Consider the following 23762-nt stretch of genomic DNA (forward strand, 5'->3'; position numbering starts at 1 on the left):
TCCATTTACTAATGACCGTTATTCCAGGTATGAGCTAGCTTGTCTACATGCAAAGATAATACATACAGTCTACTTTATTTGTTTTTCGATTTATTTCTCAATAGTTATTGAAAAATGGATCAATCTAAGTCTCTAAAGTTCTGTATTATGCTCTTAAAGTTGACTTCAGTACAGATTCTTCTAATAAAATATTTTAGGATATGGGAACCAAAAGGAGAAAAAAGCAGGGTTATTGGGGCATTCCGAGAATCGAACTCGGGACCTCTCGCACCCAAAGCGAGAATCATACCACTAGACCAAATGCCCAATTTTTGGTATCTATCGTGTCTGGTTTTTACTTATCAGATCTTTTTCTCATAGGACTCCTATGAATCTTCGACGGGGTCATTCTTGGAAGACCAAAATCTTCCAATTTCTCATTTTTGATGTGGTTCAATGTATCATTTGCCTTCTACAATTGGATGCTAAGGACTTTTGCATTAGCAACAGGTTACAGATTTCATTTATATTTTAATCCCAGACTCCGAGTTTAAAGTTATTAATTCTTAATACGGATCCCTTAGAGGCCAAAACATCTATAGGTTATGAAATTACCAAATCTTATAAATTTCTTTTAACCATGAAGAGTCTGGCCGCTAAATCAATAGTTTGCATTTAGAAATTAGAACATTTTGAATTATACTTCAAAAAAAATTTAAAAATGAAATTGCAGAACAACTAGGTAGCTAGTAGAATAAACCTAATCACCATATATTGTCCCGATAAAATTTTCAAGCTGGTTATCGAAGTCTTTAGGTGTTAATTTAGTTGGTAAAGTTGTTTGGTTATTGCTTGAGGATGTAGGTCTGAACCCCACCTTCATCAAAGGGTAAGGGAGTGGGGGTTGAGGGAAGGGAGAGAGCTAATCCACATAATGTAGCCTGGCAGTTGGATCAGGAAGAAGGAAATAAAAGCAGTCTTAGCAGATAGAGAAGACAGAGACTCACTCAGAAAGGAGGGAAAATATCTGGCAGTTGGACCATGAATTTTGATAATTTGTTTGTATTTTTATTTCTTTATTTGTTAAAATGCTTGACTTAATAGGTTGATGGCTAGTGAGCTCTTAAAAATATTACATATAGATTTGTTGCATTTAATTTTGTTACTCGTTTTTGATAAGTCTTGTTGGAAAACAATTGATACTTAGAAAGATGACTTCTGGTGACATTTTTCTTGCGCAAAGTTTCAGATGTATAAAAGATAATGAATCGAAAGCAGCTGGGCATTCTGAGAATTGAATTGAAACCTCTCACACCCAAAGAATCATATCACTAGACCAAATACTCATTTGTTGTCTAAATTTATTGCTATTACATTTAGAGGTAGTAAGTTTTCAAGAAATGGTGCATATCTTTATTAATTGATGAAATCTTTGACCCTCTGATCAGAACTAGATTGTCTATTATCCTTTCTGCTATTGGAATTAGCAATTATGCGAAGTGTTCTATTCGAACAAGAATGGTAACTACTTTAGCTCTAAACCCTTTCTGTAATTCTGTTCACTGGGGTTTGAATCCTATTGTAACCTTTGGTTGAAGGCATATTGGTGCTAAAGGAGAAGCTAAATGTAGGAGGTCCATAGCATGGAGTGTAGCATGGTTCTTGGTCAGAATGATGGATGGACTTCTTACTCGGGAAGAGAAGGCATATTCCTCTTCTGTTGACTTTTCCTCTATCTTCTTTTTATTTTTTTGGCTAAACTGGTTATTGTTGATTAACCTGTTTATTCCTTTATTTTCTCAGGGGTAACACATAATTCCAATTTCTAATAACACCATTATTCCAGGTATGACCCTAGCTTTCCTACATGCAAAGATCATTCATACAGCCTAGTTTATTTTTTTTTCCCTTTTTTCCTATGACTATCAGAAAATGGACCGATTATAAAGTTCTTTATTTGTTCTTAAAAGTTGACTTCTGTGCAGAGCTATAATAAAATATTTTAAGATAAGATATAGGGAACCAAAAGGGAAAAAATAAGGTATTTGGGGCATTCCGAGAATCGAACTCGGGACCTCTCGCACCCAAAGCGAGAATCATACCACTAGACCAAATGCCCAACTTTTGGTATCCATCATGTCTGGTTTTTAGTTATCAGACCTTTTCTCCTAGAAGTCCTATTAATTTTCAATGGACTCACTCTTGGAAGACCTAAGTTTCCCAGTCTCACTTTTTATGTGGTTCAGTTTATCATTAGCCTGCTAAAATTGATTGGATGCTAAGGGCTTTTTAAATTGCATCAGCAGTTCAGCACCAGGTTACAACTTTTATCTATATTTTAAACCCAGTATATAGTTATCAATTCAGAATATGGATCCCCTAGAAATCATCTACAGGGTATGGATCTCCCAAATTTTATAAATTTCTTTTAACCATGAAGAGTCTGATCGGCAATGGCCAAATCAATGATTTGCTAGTTATTGTACTCGGAAACTAGAATTTTTGGTTTATACTTACAAGAATTAAAAAAGTGAAATTACTGAACAACTAGGCAACTAGTAGAAACCTAATCACTATTAATGTCCTAATAAACTTTTCAATCTGGTTATCAAAATGTTTGTCATCTTAATTTAGATGGTAAATTTGTTTGTTTATTCCATAAGGATGTAGATCTGAATCCTATCTTCACTAAGGGTAAGGGAGTGGGGGGCCGAGGGAAGGGGACAGCTAGCCAGGCTGCTAGTTGGATCTGGAAAAAAAAACAGGGAATAAAAAGATGTCTTAAGCAGAGATATGATAGAAATTAATTCAGACAGAGGGGCATTCCGAGAATTGAACTCGGGACCTCTCGCACCCTAAGCGAGAATCATACAACTAGACCAAATGCTCAGTTCTAATATTTATGATGTTTAGTATATTTGATCAGTCTTTAAAGTCCTATTAACTCCCAATGCAGGAAAATAACAGTTGGGGCATTCCGAGAATCGAACTCGAGACCTCTCGCACCCAAAGCGAGAATCATACCACTAGACCAAATGCCCAATGTTTTATTGTTATAACATCTACGATAGTAAATTTTCAAGAAACATACCTTTATTTGTTGATGAGGTCTCTGATCACAACAGGACTGTTTTTGAGCATTTTTGCCAGTGGAATACATAGTAAAGTGCTTCAGAGTTGTTTATAGTACCTACAACCTAATTTATTGAGGATGAATACAAGTCTTTTATGCGTGCAAGGGACGCTAACTACTTTAGCTGTGAAGTCTTTCTGAAATTTTGTTGAGCTAGCTTGAATCCTGTTTTGACCTTTGGATGACGGCTTATTGGTGAAAGATAAAAGAGGCTAAATGGAGGAGGGCCCGTAATATGGAGGGTAGCTTGGTGATTGATCGGAAAGATATGATTGTCATAGTTCATACTCAGGATGAAAAAGGCATGATTCTTTTCTTTGGGCCATTTTTGTTTTGTCTTTTTGGCTAAATTGGTTGTTGTTGATTGACTTTTTATCCCTTTGTTTTGCAGGGTTAATTCGGATTAAAGGCATGTGGCTGGCTAGCCCACTTGCAAAGATAGTCCCTACAACCTAATTTATTATTATTTCTCTTTGTCAGAGGTCTTAATAGAAAACAGATCAATCTAAGTCTATAAACTTCTCTCTTGTGCACTTAAAGTTGACTTTAGGTTAGAATATTTTAGGATATGATATAGGGAATCAAAAAGCCAAAGCTAAAATACTTTGGGTTAGAAAAAAAAGCAGCAGCAATGCATCAAGGCATTCTGAAAATGGAGTTCAGAACCTTTTGTAACCAAAGTTAAAATCATACCACAAGACCAAATGCCCAAATTTTTGTATTTACTTTGCCCAAATTTTTGTATTTACTATTCCTGGTTTATAACTATTGGATCTTTATCTCAAAGGGCTCCTGTTAATTTTCAGAGGACTCATTCCTAGACGACTATATATCATTTGCCTTGGATAGCCATTTTTGGTACATTACAACTTAGGGGAAGAGGATTACATCTGCAGGATTTGAACCCCGGGCGTTGAGGTATCGGCTTAACTGCTGCTCTCTTATGCTGTTGGCCATTGGCCTTCTATAATTGGATGCTAGAGGATTTGAAATTGCATAAAGAGAAACTTGAGCTTTCTTCTATACTGCGATGCGATTCTGTATTTTATATTTTATTGTGATGCCAAATTCTTTTAACAAATGAGTGTTAGAATTGTAAAATAAATTTAAAATAAAACTTAATAAATCAGGATTTATCATGTCAAATCATTAATAATAAATCAAGAACAAAATTAGATGCAGAAATGTACCTGAATCCATGAATTCCTTGAAATCTACGGATCTTGGGGATTTGATATTTCAAATTAGCACACACACAAAAAAAAACTTAGAGAATATTTGTTCTCTCTTTTACTAAGGACGGGATATTAAAAAAAGATATCTTGTGTATAATTTGGGAACCATAACCTTAATATTTATAACATTAACATATTAGTTTTAATTCCTAATTAGCCCATTATTAATTAGAATTTGATTAGAACTCAATTACTAGAATATCTATACATATTTGACCCATACTTTATTTACTAATTAAAGCCCAATAAAATTTTGACCAAATTAGATTACTTTTAATTTGGGATTAATATTTTTACAAATACCCTTTAAATGACATTACACCCATATGAGCAGTATGCTGTTATAAAACCTTAGGTGTAGTTCCTTAGTAAACGAATCCGTAATCATGGAGTTTGCCCTAATATGCTTTATAGGCACCCAGCCACTCTGAACTTTTACTTTAACAATCAGGAACTTAAAGTCTATGTGTTTTAACTTTGATGTACTTCTGTTGCTATTGGAATAAAAGACTATAATTTGTTTTCACAATTTGCACTTTAGTGACAAAATATTGTATCCATATTCCATCAAAATCGGAGTTCTGTGTACCTGATGATCTCTAACTGATGAGATCTCCGATATGTGAGTATGTAATATTTTGTTCTCTAAAAATACCTTATAACCCTCTTGGATGCTATCCAATGGTCCAAACTAAGGTTGCTTAAAATATCTGCCTAACATCCCAATAATGTACACACTATTCCAATGTATACAAACCTGAATGTACATTAGACTTTCCACTGCTAAAATGTAAAAAATCTTATGCATTTTTGTAATCTCAAAACTATTCTTAGGGCATTGATTGAGGCTACACTTATTATTGACAAGCAGTATGTCATTAACATATAAAACCAAATATAGAACCTTACTCCCACTAAACTTATGGTATATACGATTATCAACAAAATTCATCTCTAAATCGAATAAGATAATCATTTGGTAAAATTTGTAATATTACTGATGAGAAGTCTGCTTAAGCCCACAAATGAAGTTATTTAATTTGCAAATCATTACCTTTGCATCATCAGACACAAAGTTTTCTAATTGCACCATATAAATGTATGATTAATGTTACCATTGAGAAACCATTAACTTAATATTCATCTGATGTAGCTTAAGGTCAAAATATTCCACTAAAGCCATTATAACCCTTTCTCTAATGGACGTTTTTAATGACATTCATTCTTGAGGTTGTTGAGTTTGTTTTTCTAAAACAATTACCTCATCTTGAATAGGGAGTTGTTCAACATTGTCTTATTGAGGCTCTGGATTCACTTTTTAATCAATGATAGGTATGAGAACCTAAACATCGTCAAAAGTGATAGTAGAAACTGAGTTAGAATTCAATTCATCCTTAAAAGCAACGTCTCTAACCTTATTTCTCCCTCCAAACTCAACATCCTAAAAGAATGTCGCAATTCTGATCTAAAAAATATTTCTAATTGTGGGATCATAAAACTCATAGCCCTTAGATCGCTCAGAATATCATTTACCTTTATACTTTATAGCATCAAAGAAGTCAGAAGTGATGTCATTTCAACCTTATCGTTTTTTGCAAAACGTTTCTCAATTTCGTCAAGGAAACTTTGGCCTGAGTAATCTTTTTAGATTCTTTGCCTCTAAAGGCTTTTGAAATGTTGTACTTCATGATCATTAGACTCAAGCAATTTGAACGACCCCATCTCTCAAAATCCCTTTTAACATAAGGGATGCTTTCCATAGTGGGAGGTACGGGTTGTTCTTCCCTCAGTGCAATGTCTATGTTCATACAACCAAACACTATAAGTAAGTGCCTTTTCCATTCACTGAAATTAGTCCCATTAAGCATGGGTATAGAATTTATATTAGCAGATATTGTGGCAGTAGAAGATGAATTAGCTGAATATAGAACAAAAAATAAATAAAAATAAGCTCACATCAATATTCACAAGTAAACAATAAATTTAGGATAATGGCTAATCTCATCTCAAGATACCAAACACAACATTAATATTAAGTCTTTGGACAGTAATATTAACAGTAAGCGGTACTGTTGTTGTAGCAATCAAACGTTGGCAATAAATTATGTCAAACAATGAGTTAATCTTTGGACTAACATATTGCTCACATAAAGTACCTTATAATTGTCACACATTTATCACTACAGATGTTGAAATTCTACCAAATATTAACTTATCTTTAGGTCAATTAATAAACGCATGAATCACAAAAAACATATAATCATCTTGATATTTTAAATAAACTAATCTATACAAAAGAGGTCACTTTGGCGGCATTTTGTTTCAACTAATCTATTTAAAATATTAGACATCGTTAATTAAAAACTAAAGACAAAATTGGAATTTATTTGTTTAAAATATTTCTCTTAATTTCATCTTTCAATCAAATTAAAAGATATAATAGTATATAATAGTATATATATTTATCCCAAAACAGCATACAATGATGTTGACAAATATAATAATAGTTGAATAAATCATAAAGCATAAACAACCTCACATGAGACTTCAAATTTAAACCAAAATAATTTAAATAAAGGTAAATATTATCTCAAGATATCGGACACTCCATTAATATTTTATTTTTGGACAAAATATTAACTTGCAAGTGATATCTTGGTATAGTAATGAAACATTGACAATAAGAACATGTCGAACAATAAATCTTCCTTTGGACCAATTTATTACTCACATGTAAAACCGAATAATCGTCACATGTTTATCATCATAGTTGCACATGTAATATTATTAATCATTCATTTGGACCGATCAATATTAACATAACTTAAGTTACATGCACGAAACTTTTATATTTTAAAGCAAAATAATTTATACAAAAAATCACTTTGGTGACTTATTGCTTCAATTAAGTTATTTTAAAATATATATAAACATACCAATATTCAAATTTAAAAATTACCCAATAGTCAAATGTCAAAATTATTTTTTATTACTTTATAGACTTCCAAATAACCCAAAATAATGTTTTCTTAATAATGCAATAAAAACCGAAAATCTTAATCTTTGGTGGTTTTTTTTTGTTTTGTTTTGTTTTGTTCCAAAACCATATATATCAAAACCAAACAGAAATAATGTAGTGCTTCAAAGCCAAATAATTAACAAGCACATGTATTCATAATTTTGGCATGGACAAAATACCAAAGCAATTTATGCATATACATGTATTCATAATCAAGTAGAAAATTTACATTGAATTTACCATGTAAATCCAAAGTTATATTTATGATCAAACATATATATACATGAATCCTTGAAAAATATTTTCAAGCTAATAAATCTCAAAAAACAAAATCATAATAGTTGGCATATCCCACAATTCATGCAATAAACGATATCATCATAATTTAACCAAATATTTGGAACCATAAGATGCCAAAACCTAAGATTATAAAACCAAATTTAAAACCAAAATATTTAAATATGTATGTGTCTTGGCAGTATAGATAATTGAAATTCATCGACTAATATTAATAGCTTTAAAATAAGCAATTATGCACCAAGAAAAGGAATCAAAATAGGTGGCGCAATTAGTAAAATTCAACAACAACTATGATGCAAAACATTAAACGTGAAAGATTAATTCATCTTGCACCAAAGCACCCATTAAATTGAATATATAACCATAACAAAAATAAATAAATTTAACAACTTCAACGATATTCATCAAAACTTAATTTCACCAATTAAACTATAAAAAGATATCTTATTGAATAATGGTTATAAACACCTATTCACGCCAACTATAATCATGCATTAATCCTCAAAATCATTGATATGTATAATATATATATATATATACACACAATATATACACAATTATAATAATAGAAAAATAATCTTGGCTTGCCTTGCATATTTCATGTAAACTCAAATTTATATTCATGACTAAAGACATTATCATAAAACTTCTTTATATGCACAAATACTTAAAAAATTTATAACCATCAAATATAAAAAGAATCCCAAATTGTATAAAAACCTTCATATGCAACCACTTATAAAAATTCATAGTCACCATATTAAAAAAATCCCAAATATTTTAATTTTAGTAAGGTTCCATAAGGACTAAAACTTATATAAAATAATTATAGCGAAGCCAAAAGTAATCATTCAGATATATGAATTGAATTCAATGGTGAATATAATTCATCATGAATAAAGACAAAAGATGATAATTTCATATACATTTAACCACAAACAAAAATTTAAAACAAATAGTGCTAAAAACCATCTTAACAACATTAATTTATTCGATTATAAAGAGAATTAACTTTCAAAACCAATTATATAATCTAATTGGAACTTTAATTGCAAAAAGTTGTAAGTCTATAACTTTAATCTAATAATGACTTTAACCAAAATTTATAAAATAATTGGCGAAAAGAAGAGAAAGAAATCTCACAAATCAATTTTATCATTTGATTATACATAAATAAATAAACCTTCAGATTTGAATAGCGTATGCAAATATTAAACTAGATTGTATTTCTAAAACCCTAAAACTTTATTTAAAGAATCAAAACTCAAAAATTTTATCAAGAATCTCAAAGATTCAACATAATATATAATTAATATATCAAATCCATAAAATTAAAAAGAAAACGAATCAATCCAAAAATAATAAAAATCAATTCATTCCCAATGATTCAATATGATGAAACTCGATACCATTTGTTAGAATTGTAAAATAAATCTAAAATAAAACTTAATAAACCATGATCTATCATGTCAAATCATTAAGAATAGATCAAGAACAAAACTAGATGCAGAAGTGTACCTAAATCCATGAATTCCTTGAAATCTATGGATCTTGGGGATTTGATATTCCAAATTAGCACACACAAAAAACTCAGAGAATATTTGTTCTCTCTTTCCTAAGGATGTGATATTAGAAAAGATATCTTGTGTGTAATTTGGGGACCATAACCCTAATATTTATAACATTGACATATTAGTTTTAATTCCTAATTAGCCCACCATTAATTAGAATTTGATTAGAACTCAATTACTAGAATATCTACACATATTTGACCCATACTTTATTTAATAATTAAAGCCCAATAAAATTTTAACCAAATTAGATCACTTTTAATTTAGGCTAACCTATCATAATAGTAAATAATAACATGTAATTACCCTTATTATATATGTGATGTCTATATTTTCTAACAATGAGGTGTCCGACTGCTAAATAGATGGTTTACCAGAACAATTAGGCAGCTATGCTGAAAGCTAATCACAATATGTAATGTTGAAATAACCCTTTTCAAGTGGAACATCTAAGTTTTTGGATGTTAGTTTTGCTTATAAATTGTTTCTCTTTTGCATAAAGGTAGTGGGGATTGTGGCCATGGGGATAGCTAGCCCCAAGTAAACCTAATTATGAGTCGGGTTGATACGAATTTTTAGGCTCATTTTTTAAGTTCAAGTTCAGTCTAAAAATAGGACTTAAAGTTCTACCCATGTTCGGTTCAGATTAAAAATGCTAAATTCAAGCCTAACTCGACTTATCTGTATTAAATTTTTTATATTATTTTTATATAAAAATAAATTTAAAAAACATAATACATCAAATACACTAAAAATATTAGAATAAATGTTTACTACAAATTAAAAATACATTTTAAAAACAGCAAAATTAACAACAAAACAAGAGCTATACTATCTAAATAATAATAAAATAATAGCAATACAATAGCAAAACAACAACAACAAAAAAAATTTAACTTGATTTGGGCCGCATTAAAAAAATCTTAGCCGAGACTTGACCTATTTAAAAGTTGGATCTTAATTTTTGTTTAAGTCCGTTTTTTAAATTTATATATTTTTTAAATTCTTTCACATTTTGAACGGGCCTTCGGGTTTGGAAAGATCACCCATCTCAAGTCTAGCCCCAAGTAGTGTAGCCTGGAATTTTTGTTTATTTGTTGTTGATCTTGATTTTTGGGATGACAATAAGATTAAGGGCATGGAAATTAACTTTCGAAAATAGAATAATTTATTTGTTTTTAATGTACTCACTGCAAAGAATGTTGTCAGAAAACAAATGGATCTAAAGTTAAGCTTCTGTATTATTCTACCAATAGAGTTGACTCAATGGCCCATTCTTTGTTGACATAATTCCTAACCTCTTGCACCCTAAGCCAGAAACATACCAAATCCTTGGTTTTGATTTTTATCAAATGCAGACAATTTTCTCTTTTTCAATATGTTATTTACATGTGTAAAATTCAATCATGATTTTGTAGAATTTATGTATTTATACACAGCATAATTAAGAATTTATCGTGCTATAAGGTTTTAGCGCGGGTTCATTTCTCACGACTCTTTATCGGAATAATAATTGATCTAAAGCTAAACGGAGATTAGTTGAGCGTGAAATTAATCATACTTGATTGGATTATGAATAGGTTTCAATGAAAAATAATAAGTGAAGAAGGGAGGATACTAAAAGAGCAATTACACCAAAATATAAAGAGAGGAAAGAAATGGCGGAATACTTTAGGCAAGAATATGCTAATTTCCTCCTCAAATTCAAGTGTGTTCTCGTGCCACAATTACAAGCATTTATATACACTCTTCAAAAAACAAATTTCATGTGATTTATTCTTAGAATCATGTTTAACAACCAACCACAATATTAAATTTTCTAAATATAGAATTTGTCCAAGTAAAAAATCTGATTTTTTTATCAATCTAAAAATAATTCTGCAATTTTCTATTCAACCCCCAACTTGTTTTTATTTCAATTTAGCTCGATTTTGATTGTTTTTGAATTTCGGCACTCCAATTACGTCCCTAATAAAAATTAAGCAATAAATCACAAGCTTAAGAGCATTCTATTCAAAAATTAGGTATATTAAACATATAAAATTAACTTGCTATCAAAACTTAATTGTTTTTCTATATCCATAGGAATATTATGCATTTATGATTTTTAACATCATTAACAATCTAATTGTTGGCATATTGCTTAGAAATGCTACTATAAATGCATTTGATTCATGAAAGGATACGGGAAGAAAAAGTTCTTGAACTTCACCACTTTCTTTGAAGTCCTCATGCTACCTTCTCCATATGCTGTTCCTAATATGCATTCAGGCAATGGGGATTGGCATGAATCCAATCCCAATGGCTCAAGGCCTTCATCATCATCATCATCATCACTTGTGGGCAAAATAGTATATGAGGATTTGCAGGTAAAATTTGAAAAAAATGTTGGGCATTTAGTTTTTCAAGTATCCCATCAGAAGATATTATCAAATAGCTTATCATTTTTGCCCAAAGGTTCCCAATCACTCACTTCAGGCACTGATTGCTATAACACCCAACCTGTATATTTAGTGCCACGAAAAAATAATAATTACTAATTAATGAAGAAAATTAGAAAATGTGTATATACGGAATGTTCATGCGTCTGGCTTTTGGCCTGAGTTTTAAGTTTGGAAATAAAAATGCCCCAAAAAACACTTCTATTCTACCGATTGAGTCCTAACTCGATTGGCACGAGCATTGTTACTGATACATGAGGACATGAATTCGAGCACACCAAAGCACATTATTTTCCTATTTATAAATTGAGAGTTATTGTAATAATGTCGCCTCTTATGTTAGTTCTCATGCCATGTTTATATTCATGTTTTATAATTATATTTTTACGTGCTAATAGTTTAATTATATAGATTTTTTATGGGTTTTTTAAAACCAACATCTTGTTTGTGTTATATTGTGTTTTACATGAACTATCACAATGACTCGGTTTAGAGAATAATTTATGTATTCGTGTTATATTATGTCTAAATTTATTTCATGTTTTGTATAATTTTTAAGAGGATTTAATTTAGAGAAAATTAAATTTCCATACTGCGTTTGTGTTTTTCCAATATTTTATACAATTTTACATGTTAATAATTTTTATAGGTGAAATTTGACACATTTGTATATTTATGTAGTTTTCATATTATGTTGTATTTTAATTATTCCATGTCATTTTCATATTATTTCTTAGCTTATTTCATATATTTTCACAATTTATTACATTCATTTTATTTTAATTCCAAATTCATTTTTGAGAATTAAGTAAAGCTTTTATATACTCATATTCTTTAATAAATACTGATAAAAGACTTTAGTTTTAATAAGTTGGCATTGTTTGATGATATGAAATTTAATTTTAAAAAAATTACATGGGAACTGTTTACTAAATTGCACAAACATATAAATTTAAAAAACTTTTATTTTATTTGTTACAAATATATCGGTTGCAAAAGGTTGAATATCAACTAGACAATCAAGAGGTTGATTAAGTCTTAATTCGATTAGTATGGGCATTGTTGTCAAGTTCAAGTGCACTAAAACACATTATCCTCTTATTTATGGGTAGGGAAAGTGTTATAGATAACTCTAGATATTATATCAAAAAGAGAGATATGATCGAATCTATAATGATATTGTTAAAAAAGAAAACTATACAATCAACTACATTTATATTATTAAAATCATTTAACTTAATAAATTTTAAAAAATGCAAAATATAAAAAAATCATTTTAAACATCTTTTAAACACATTAACTTGTTCTCATCAGACCTATAAATCCTTTGGTAAAAGCTTTAAACAATTTCATTGGCCCAAAAAAATTAAACAAATTTGTATTTTGTATTTTATATTTTACTTTTTGTTTTGAAATTTAATTAGATTAAAATAGTTTAATAATGACCATTTGATTATAAATATTCATATTATTTTTCCACAATCAATTGATTCGTGATAATCTTATAAATATTTTATCGATTTAAATATATAAACCATTATATAATTTATTTATTTATCTGTATATAACTACCTTGGAAAGGAAAATGACTTAGGGCCAGTTTAGCATTGCTTCTTAAAAGTATTTTTGAGATAAAAAATATTACTAAACAGTATGCTTTTGAGCTTTTTAAAAATGCTTTTGGGACAAAAGAATGTTTTGTAAAAGTATATTTTAACTAAAAGCAAAAGTAGAAAATTTTAACTTTTACTTAAAAGTGTATTTTGGTCCAAAAATACTTGTGAGAAACAATATTAAACTGGCCTTAATCAACCCACCACACTCAAAATATCCCATTGCTAAGTTGTTTTAAAATTGAAGCAATCAAAATCAAAGTTGTTTTAAAATTGAAGCAATCAAAATCCTAATTCTTCCTTCTCATGGGATAACTTTAATATAATGTTATAGATTTTAGTCATAGATATTGATAAATAGAATTAGTATCTAAATCTAATTTAATAGTAATATTTAAGCATTGGTGTTATCTTTAATTGGGTTACCAACTCAGTTATAAAATTACATCCATTTTTTAAGTTATAATTAATATTATTATGATGATATTTTTGTCTTTTTGTACCTTTATATTTTCTTTAAATAAAAGAATTACAAATTACAAATCCAATAATCAAACACATGTTCAATACCAGTAAAATACAAGCTTGTAACCATATCGTAGGTGTGGCCTAGACCCATCCAAGGGCCAGATAGCTCGCCTAGCCAGCTAGCCTAATTTGAGCCAAGCTTGGACAAAGATTTTTGTACCTCGAGTTGGTCGAACCTAAATTCAATTTAAATAAAAAAGTTTAGATTTAATTTTAATTAAAAATATTTATTTTATATATTTTATTAATTTTTAAATAGTAAAATGGGCTTTTGGACAGGCTTGGGCACCAAACCTCCGTTCAGCCCAAGCCAAAATATAGGTCTAAAATTTCACCCAAACCATCCCATGTTTGTAATGGCTAACCCAAAACTATCTTAGGTCTGCACATTTTTAAAAAATATATATTATATTCTTTTTAATTTAAAATTTAATAATTATATATACTTTATTTATTACATTTAAAAAAAATGAAATTCATTAATTCATTCCATGAACGAGACTATATAATTGGAGGAAAAAAAAAGACCCGTTATAGGCGGTGAACGACAAGCTCCATCAACACGAAAAAGGTTTCAGCCTCAACATTTGACTCTATCACAACTCAAGCACGACAAATTTGGGGTGATTATAAACACTTAATATGATAAGGAAATCAACCCTAGATGGTCCAAAGCAGTGGACAAAAATCGACAAAAGAAGCAAGCATCCACCAAATTACAGAGGGCAATGATAAAACGATCCCAAAAATCAATTGCAAAAGCAATATTATATGCATAAGCAAGACTAAAGAAACGTGCTACAAGAAAAAAACAAAAACTTATAAAAGTGAAACTTATTAAACAATGAAAAACATATAAAACTTAAGACAACATGGGTCCTAACTAACTCGTGAAATCATTTATTATTTTGAAATACTAACAAAATAGAAACAAATAAGAAGTCGACGAAGAGCCACCTACTTTCTAAGAGAAGCTACTGGTGGTCGGTGGAGTTTCAAAGACAACATAAACTGTCATTTGTTCATCACAACTTGTGAAGATAATAAATATACCCATAAAATCTACAAAGTGAAAGGAGAGAATATATATGGAGTGAATGAGGAAAAGAAAGAAAGAGAGAGTTGATGGAAGAGAGAAAAATGTGGCAGTAGCCAGCTATCGCTGAGAGAAACAAAAGAGAAAAAACAAACGACTTAGAGACCTTATTTATCACAATTTTAAATATGGGAATAATTTATATTAGGATGATTCTAAAAAATATAGTTTGTAGGCACCAATAAAATAGTGTCACGTCATTAAATTTTAAAGATAACAAAATATTCTTATACACTCATCTATATCTAATATATTCTCCAACTTAATTTTACTTTAATTAAATTACTTAAAACAATTAATTTTAAAATTATAAACAAACATATTTTCTTCTTTTAAAATTTTTAATTATTTTGTTTTTTTCAATAAGTTAATCTTTTTTATTTTTGCGCAATCAATTTTAAAAATAATTAGTAATTGTTGTGTGATTTTTTTATGTCATTGACACATAATTTTGGTAATTATTTTACCTAGAACCCTGAACCTTGAACTCAAACCCTAAACCTCAAGAATTTGGGTTTAGATTCGAGATTTAAGGTTCAAGGTTTGGGGTTCATGGTTCATGATTTGGATTTAGGTTTTGGGTTTACGGTTCAAGTGTTTGGAGTTACGGGTTTGAGTTCAAGATTTAAGGGTTTAGGGTTATGAGTTCGAGTTCATGGTTTAAGGGGTCGAGTTTAGGATTAGGGTTTGAAATTCTAGGTTCTGGGTTCAAGGTTCATGATTCTAGATTCAGGATTTGTGGTTTGGGGTTTAAGGTAAAAAATTATCAAAATTATGTGTTAATGAGATGATTTTTTTGAAATGTCATTAAATAATTAAAAATGGACTATGAATAATGTGATGGGAAGGGTCTATAAAATAATTTCTCTATGGATGAGTGAATAATAATTTCATGTATTTAAAATTTGATGATGTGGCCAAATTTTATTGGTGCTAAAAGCCTTAGTTTTTAGGATCATACTAATGTAAGTTATTCCCTTTAAATATAGGTAACATAATATTTTTTAATGTTTACATTACAATATTATTTATTACTATAGGTTTAATTTTTTTGTGTTATAAATTATATAATATAATATATGACAAAACTAGAAAATGGGTCGGGCTCGTGCCTTAATTGGCCTGAGCCCAACCCATGTTTTTAACTAGTCTAATCTTTTTGCCCAAGCTCAATTTTTAGGCCTAATATTTTTGCCTAGACCTTCCCAAATTTCAGCCAAGCTTTCAGGCTTGGGTAGGTAGCTTGACCATTGAATAGGTTTGATAGCGAGATAAATTTGTGTTTTTAATATATTTATTTTGGGCTAATTATCGAATAGGATGCTACTAAACTTGAGTTTTTCTTATTAGGAATAAAGTTGGTGTGCTGAAATTCAAAATCATACAAAAAGGGGGCTAAATTGGAACAAAAAGCAAAAAGAAGAGGTAGATTGAAAGAATGAAGATTTGAAGTTGACTGGATAAAGATTGAAGGATTGGAGATAAAAAATTTGGTTGGATAAGGATCAAATTATATTTTGATATTGTCAAAATCTTATAATTAGTTTGAATTCAATTTTTAAAATTTTATTTTTAGTTGATATTTTTTAGATAAACATGTTAAATTTAAGCACGAGTTATGTATATAAATATCTAGTGTTGGTGACACTAGACGACAGACTTTACTTTTGAATATAAAAAATTTCATTTCTTTCTTTTCATTTATGCCTCAGTAAGCACTTCGCATTCTCTCATTCTTTTTCCCTATTTCAATATTTTGACTAATTTGCCTTTTAAGTCCCTTCCCTTTTCGCTTTTCACCATTTCCACTAAAACCATTTCTAGACTCCATTTAGCATGATTCATTTCATGTTTAACTAAGTCCCTTTTAGTTCGGTTATCGCTCCGACGAAGTAATCGTGAGATATGAACCCACACTAAATACTTTACAATTTGGTATTCGCTATCTCTCCAGTATATGGGATAGGACAAATTCGTCCCTTAAAGTTGATTGGATTTCAATTCAAAAAGCGCGCATTGGGTTGGAATCGTTTGGCGTACAGTTTGGAAGTTAAGTCGGCCGTGCTCTATTCAAAATCCCATGAAAAAATTCGCGTGTTCAATTGGGAAAAGCTAATTGGATTCTGTCAAAGGAGATAGTGGTCGGATTTAAACGACCCACACAGTTGAGGACGTCAATTCGAGTTGGGTTTTTCAGATCGCAAGGCTGCCGAAGTCTTAAATTACGGGTACGTGTCACGTGGTTAGAAATTCAACAATGGTCGATTTGCAGGTCGTACCGGAACCGACTACAAGAGGAAAAGCTGGTGGTTTGAGACGTCCTCAATCGCTATAACCAACTTATCTGTTAGAAGGAAAAACCTTCTTTCAAGTATCAGTTCAAGTTCGGGGTATACTGAGGCTAAGACTAAGCTTTAAAATATTTTATTTACCCATTTATTTTATTTGCTTAAATTTATTTTTGAAATTTTGAATATGTTTTCATTTTATTACCGATGATCACTAAACTAACTATAATTACGACAAATGCAAGCGCACTTATCGAACAATAGTATAGCTATGGTGAATAGGGAATATCGTATCCACGAGGACTAAAAGTACAAGTAATTACTGTTTTTTTATTATTTAGCTGATAAATTAGGATGATTGTTTTTAATCTAAATTTACTAATCTAATTTAACTAAGAACGCAACAGAAAATGAAATAGGAAATAATCGAAGATAACTAAAGACAAAAGGCAATACCCAGGAAAGAATCCACCAGACTTCACTTATTATTTCGAATCTGAAATAAACGATTTATTCACTTGTGTCTTGATCCGTAGAAATCCCTAAATTATGTTAATATCTCTTTCGAGAGTAAGAACAACTGACTCTAGGTTGATTAATTGAAATCTCTTTCTAATTAAAACCTCTATTGTCGCATTAACTCGATCTATGGATTCCCCTATTAGATTTGACTCTAATCCGGTAAATTTATGTCGTCCTATTTCTAGGATTGCATGCAACTCCACTCAATTATGCCAGATCTACTCTTAAACAAAGACTTTTGCTTCACTGAAATAAGCACATTAAGCATGAATTAATATCCTGAAAATATTAAAACACGAAATAATCATACATAATTGAGAACAAGAATCAAGTATTTATCATGTAAATCAGAAATTAAATAATAAGATTCGTCATAGGTTTCATATTCCCTAGGTATCTAGGGAATTTAGTTTAATAAAGAAAAACCACAAGACATAAAGAAATTTAATAAAACTTCGAAAGAAGTTAAGAGGATATCTTCAATCTTGAAGGAGATCCGCTTCTGAGTTGGCTCCGATGGTGTTCTTCGAGTGGTTTATTCAATCTTTTCTGAGTACGCCCTAAGGTTTTCTTCTAATTGATATTTATAGCCTTTAGAATACTCAGAAAACCTAAAAATTGGGTTTTTCTACGTGTTTGGGAAACATTGTGTGATATCGACATGGGCTGGCACATGGGCGTATGGTTAGCCCATGTGGCCAGCCCGTGTGGAAATGCTCAGGCCGTGTGGATCTTAGAAACAACTCTATTTGTCTGATTTTAGCTCGTTTTTCGCTTCTTTCGCTCCAAAAGCTCTCCTAAGTATAGAAACATGAATTTAAAGGATTAGGAGCATCAAATTCACTAATTTACATCATTAATCATCCAAAAATGCATTAAGAATGAGATTAAAATATGTTACTTTTACATCTTATCAATTATATTTTCATATTTATTTATTTTATTTTCTCTATAAACTTAAATCCCCTTTTTATTTTTTAGCTTTTAGCGCACAGGTCGTGGGTACAACTGTACCGCAACAATAATTCTGGTCACAAGAAGAAGGAGAAATTGGATAACCAGTCTATGTGGATTTAGCCCTACTGCTCTATATTGCTATTTAGTGCTATTTTGTCGTAGAAATTTATATTTGGTGGTTTCGATGCCCCTCAAAATTTGGCGTCGTTGTCGGGGATTGGAAAAAAAATTATAATTTTTGTTTGTTTTCTTTATGACCAGGTTAGAACCGGGGATTCTTGAATTTGAACTGGAAATAGAGAAGTTGGCTCAAATATTGTGAAGAGAAGCTATTCGACACGGTAAATGACCACATCCCAACTTCAAAGTAGGGTCTTATATCAAAGATATTTTCTCATTCGACGAACTAGACAAAATTGCAGATCAAACTGTACGCCGACTCATAGCAGCACCATTTGAACAACAGTCACTATGCATAACTTAAATTTTTTTTCCAATCCTTGACAACGACGCCAAAATTTGATGGGCGTCGAAACGACCAAATATAAATTCCTACGACAAAATAACACTAAATAGCAGTATAAAGTAGTAGGGTCGAATCCACAAGGACTGATTATCCAATTTCGCATTTTTCTCGTGGCCAGAATTATTGTCGCGGTACAGTCATGCCTAAGACCTGTGCGTTGCAAGCTGAAAAATAAAAGGGGGGTTGAAGTTGATAGAGAAAATAAAATAAAATAAAATAAATATGTAATGTAATAAAATAAAAACATATTCGAAATTGCAAAAAAAAAATTAAGCAAATAAAATAAATGGGTAAATAAAATATTTTAAAGCTTAGCCTTAGCCTCGGTACACTCGAACTTGAACTGATCCTTGAAAGAAGGTTTTTCCTTCCAATCGATAAGTTGGAAATTTGATGGGCGTTGAATTTAACAAAAGTTGTGGATTTAATTTGATCTTTTTTGGTCATTGTACTTTTCAAATTTTAAAATTTCAGTCTTCACTAAATGATAACAGTTAAAATTATTAAGTTTTTTTTTTCAACGATTAAAATCATTAAGTTATGTTATTTCTAAAATCTGATGCGACAAATATATAATCGTATGTGTAATGCCGTGTTAACTGGTTATTTTCACATATTGCTCACTAAAAATTCAGTTGATGGATTAACTATTGTTATTTGTGTTAGGACTGAAATTTCAAAATTTGAAAAATATAGGGATTTAGAATGATCCAATTGGAGAATATAGACTAAATTTACAACTATACGCATAGCCAGTGGCAGATGTAAGGGGGCTTGGCAAAGGCCCCGACCCCTTTAAAATGGAAAATTTCTCATTTAGCTCGTTTATAATTATAAACTTTTAAATTAGTAATGGTAAAATTGCACATTGCCCCACAAAATGATAAAAAATTAATCTAATCCTCTAAAAATTACAAAGTTATAGGCTATTAAAATGGTGAAATTACATTTTTACTATCATAAAAATATATAATTTAATTCCACTCCCTAAATTTTTTTTGACTTTGCCCCTGCCCCCTAAGCCGTATTTCTAGATCCGCCACTATGCATAGCACAAGACCAGTAAATGAATTTTACCAAACGAATTTAACTGCTACTATTTTAGTTAAGACTAAAATTTCAAAATTTGAAAAGTACAGAGACTAAAGGGACCAATTCAAAAAGTATATGGACTAAAATTTATCAAATTAAAATATAAGGACTAAATTCACAAGTTTCTCAAAGTACAGGGACTAATACCAAATTTAACCAATTATTAATTAATTTGTGAGGGCAGGACGGCGGAATTATTGACTGCCAAAGGAATGTTCGTTGACCCAATAATATTAGGTTTATTTTTAACCCAAAAGCACAAACAGAGAACCAGATTTCCCGCTGGTGAGTAATTTTGATTTTAGTCCCTCTGCTAGGTTAATATTTAGGATTTAATCCTAAATTATAATTTGGTATAATTTGGCCTTCTAAGTTATTAGTAGGTTGAAACCAATAACCCTATTCATTTTTGTAGTTAAAGTGACAAGAATTTTTTTTAAAATAATTTTAAATGTGTAAATTTATTATTAATTGAATATAATTAATTATAATTTCACATCACTTTGACAAAATGCTTGAATAATAGCAAAAATATTCTATGTAATCTATTTAATGACAGTGGCTAAAGGTGCTATCAATTTAAATCTACTATTAACATTATTATAAAAAGTAGAGGGTTAAAACTGTTAAATCAAAATAAAAGGGGCAAAGATCATTTTTCAACATAATAGAGGGACTAAAAATAAAATTAGACCCCGTTGGTGACTCCATTATGAGTTTTGACTCAAGTCTTCCCCTCTTCATTCCCCTTTCCTTGTCGGTTCCTGTTTTGACGAAAAGCCATGGAAATTAAGTAACCTAAAAAGCTGCTTTTTTTTTTTTTTCAATTTCCCTCCATTTTCCTGTCATATGAATGAAGTAGTAATCGCTTGTAATTTGCTGCTGTGGAGCTTGACGAGTTTTCGTGTTATATTCTTTTGTATACTGTTTGATAATTCGTGGCGATTTTGTTTGGCTTAATGGTAAGCGGAAGTTTCTCGACTGATGATTTCTCAAATTCATATATATATATATTTAGAGTTTTACAAGAATTCTTTGATATTGTTTTGAACCTATTGGAGTCTAGGGTTAGGCAAAGTCTTATAATTTTTGTATATTTTTTTCATTAATTGCTGTACTAGCACACTTACTTTAAGTTGAATTCTGGATTCTGACGATCAATTATTTCTAGTTGCAAAATTTGGAAATGGAAAAAGAAAGGGTTTTGAGGCATTCCGAGAATTGAACTTAGGACCTCTCGCACACGAAGAGTGAATAATACAACTGGACCAAATCTTCAATTATAAATGTTTGACTTGGATTTGTATCCCCTAACTTGTTTGAAATCTGAATGCTGGTAGTATTATATAATTATTCTAGTAGATGGAATGCCCAATCTTTGATGTTTATCAGAAATTTCTTTTTGCCTTCAGGTATTTTCTTATAGAATCTGATAAACTTGGATATCTACCTGCTTAGTTGTTGTAGAAGAATGGTTTAAAGATGAACTTATCGAATGATTAGGCTGTTAGTGACTGTTCCATTAAAGCTGTATCCTTAATCCTTTTGTTTCTGGGGCTCTGCAAACTAAATGGCAGAGCCTTTTATTGAGGCAGTAGGTGGAGTGGAGGTGCCATCTAGTTTAGCTGTTAAAGCATTTAGTAAGTCTACATTTCTACTAATGAGTGAATACTACCTTGACCAAGTTTTGCACCTTTGCAGTGCTTTGCCTCTTTTTTTACTACAGTTGTTGCACCCCGCTTTGCCATCAACTTTAGATCTGGCGTTCTAGTTCACTAGTTTTTCTTGTCATAAACATTGGTCAAGAAGTATTTAAGCCTGCTCCTCAAATGTCCGTTCATTTACAACCAAAGCAAGTTGATTCCTTTGTGACTGGGATTGGGCGGTATCTTTTATCTGAAGACTCTGAGAGCTATTAATAAAATTACATAAAGATTTGCTCCTTATTTTATTTAGTTTTGCAACTAGTTTTTGAATTATCTTGTCAGAAAACAATTAATACTTTGAAAGATGGCTTCGGGCCACAATCATCTTGTGTACAGTTTCAAATGGATAGAAGATAGTGAAAAAAACAGTTGGCCATTCTGAGAATTGAATGGGGAACCTCTCGCACCAAAAGTTAGAATCACATTACAAGACCAAACACTTGTTTGTTCTCTATAATTTATGGTTATTACATTCAAAGGTAGTAGTTTTCTATAAGTGGTGTGTGCCTTTATTTATTGATGAAATCTTTGACCCTCTGATCAGAACTAGATTGACTGCGATCTTTTTTGCTATTGGAATGAATGGTTATGAAGTTATGCAGAAATACTTAAAAGTCTTCTATTTGCACAAGAATGCTAACTACTTTAGCTAAAGTCATTCTGTAATTCTGTTGACCTGGGTTTGAATCCTATTTTAACCTTTGGTTGAAGGCCTGTTGGTGCAATAGGAGAAGCTGATGGAGGAGACCCATAGCATGGAGTGTAGCATGGTTCTTGGTCAGAATGACAGATGGACTTCTTTTCTGTTGGCCTTTCCTTTCTCTATCTTTGGCTAAACTGGTTATTGTTGATTAACTTCTCTATTCCTTTATCTTCACAGGTATAAGACAGAATTCTGTTTTCTAATGACTGTTACTTCAGGTATGAGGCTAGCTTGCTCACATGCAAAGAAGATTCATACAACATAATTTATTCATTGTTCTATTTATTTCTTGAGACTCATTAGAAAACAGATCAATCTAAGTCTATGAAATTCAGTATTATGCTCTGGAAGTTGACTTTACTAAAGATTCCTCTAATAAAATATTTTAGGATATAAAAGAGGGAACTGAAAAGAAAAAAGGCAAGAAATTGGGGCATTCCGAGAATCGAACTTGGGACCTCTTGCACCCAAAGCAAGAATCATACCACTAGACCAAATGCCCAATTTTGGATATCCATCATGTCTGGTATATAGTTAGTAGATCTTTTCTCGTAGAAATTCTATTACTTTACAATGGACTCATTCTAGGAAGACCAAAGTTTCTCAATCTCTCACTTTTGAAGTGGTTCAATACTTCAATGTATCATTGGCCTGCTACAATTGAATGCTAAGGGCTTTTGAAATTGCATTAGCACCAGATTATAGCGTTTATCTATATTTTAATCCCAGTATATAGTTATCAATTTGAAATATGGATCCCCTAGAGGCCAAAACATCTATAGGTTATGAATCTCCCAAATTTTATAAATTTCTTTTAACCACGAAGTGTCTGACTTTTTAATCAATAGTTTCATAGTTAGTGTACTTAGAAATTAGATTTTTTTGATTCGCACAAAAGTAATTTTAAAAACTGAAATTACAGAACAACTAGGCAGCTAGTAGACACCTAATCACTACTTAATGTCCTAATAAACTTTTCAAGCTGGGTCTTTGGACTTAATTTAAATTGCAATGTTGTTTAGTTATGCATAAGGATGTAGGTCTGAATCACAC

At 30.7% G+C, this 23762-nt stretch overlaps 1 protein-coding gene, 1 long non-coding RNA gene and 4 other non-coding genes across 29 annotated transcripts in view; 1 reads left to right on the forward strand and 5 right to left on the reverse strand.

The window, feature by feature from the left end:
• Positions 1-125: 125 nt before the first annotated feature.
• On the reverse strand, positions 126-23304 carry LOC128036020 (uncharacterized). The gene is made up of 2 exons (XR_008192816.1): positions 23168-23304; positions 126-262 (listed from the first exon to the last, which is right to left on the reverse strand). It is a non-coding gene; the product is annotated as an uncharacterized LOC128036020 (long non-coding RNA).
• On the reverse strand, positions 235-306 carry TRNAP-UGG (transfer RNA proline (anticodon UGG)). The gene has a single exon. It is a non-coding gene; the product is annotated as a tRNA-Pro (tRNA).
• Positions 259-23762, forward strand: part of LOC105782597 (uncharacterized) — a 33959-nt gene continuing 10455 nt past the window's right edge. For 13 of the 24 annotated variants that reach the window (XR_008192814.1, XR_008192813.1, XM_052626500.1 and 10 more), the window contains exons 1-3: positions 21048-21262; positions 22718-22783; positions 22887-22927. Coding sequence is in view for 6 of the 24 variants with exons in the window: in XM_052626514.1 (XP_052482474.1) it covers positions 22912-22927 (16 nt within the window). In the remaining 18 variants the exon portion in view is untranslated. The other 11 variants (XR_008192811.1, XR_008192812.1, XM_052626502.1 and 8 more) reach the window with 5 other exon arrangements.
• TRNAP-UGG (transfer RNA proline (anticodon UGG)) lies at positions 2027-2098 on the reverse strand. The gene has a single exon. It is a non-coding gene; the product is annotated as a tRNA-Pro (tRNA).
• Positions 2949-3020, reverse strand: TRNAP-UGG (transfer RNA proline (anticodon UGG)). The gene has a single exon. It is a non-coding gene; the product is annotated as a tRNA-Pro (tRNA).
• TRNAP-UGG (transfer RNA proline (anticodon UGG)) lies at positions 23140-23211 on the reverse strand. The gene has a single exon. It is a non-coding gene; the product is annotated as a tRNA-Pro (tRNA).

Source organism: Gossypium raimondii, chromosome 13, assembly GCF_025698545.1.
Source record: "Gossypium raimondii isolate GPD5lz chromosome 13, ASM2569854v1, whole genome shotgun sequence".
Lineage (NCBI taxonomy): Eukaryota > Viridiplantae > Streptophyta > Magnoliopsida > Malvales > Malvaceae > Gossypium > Gossypium raimondii.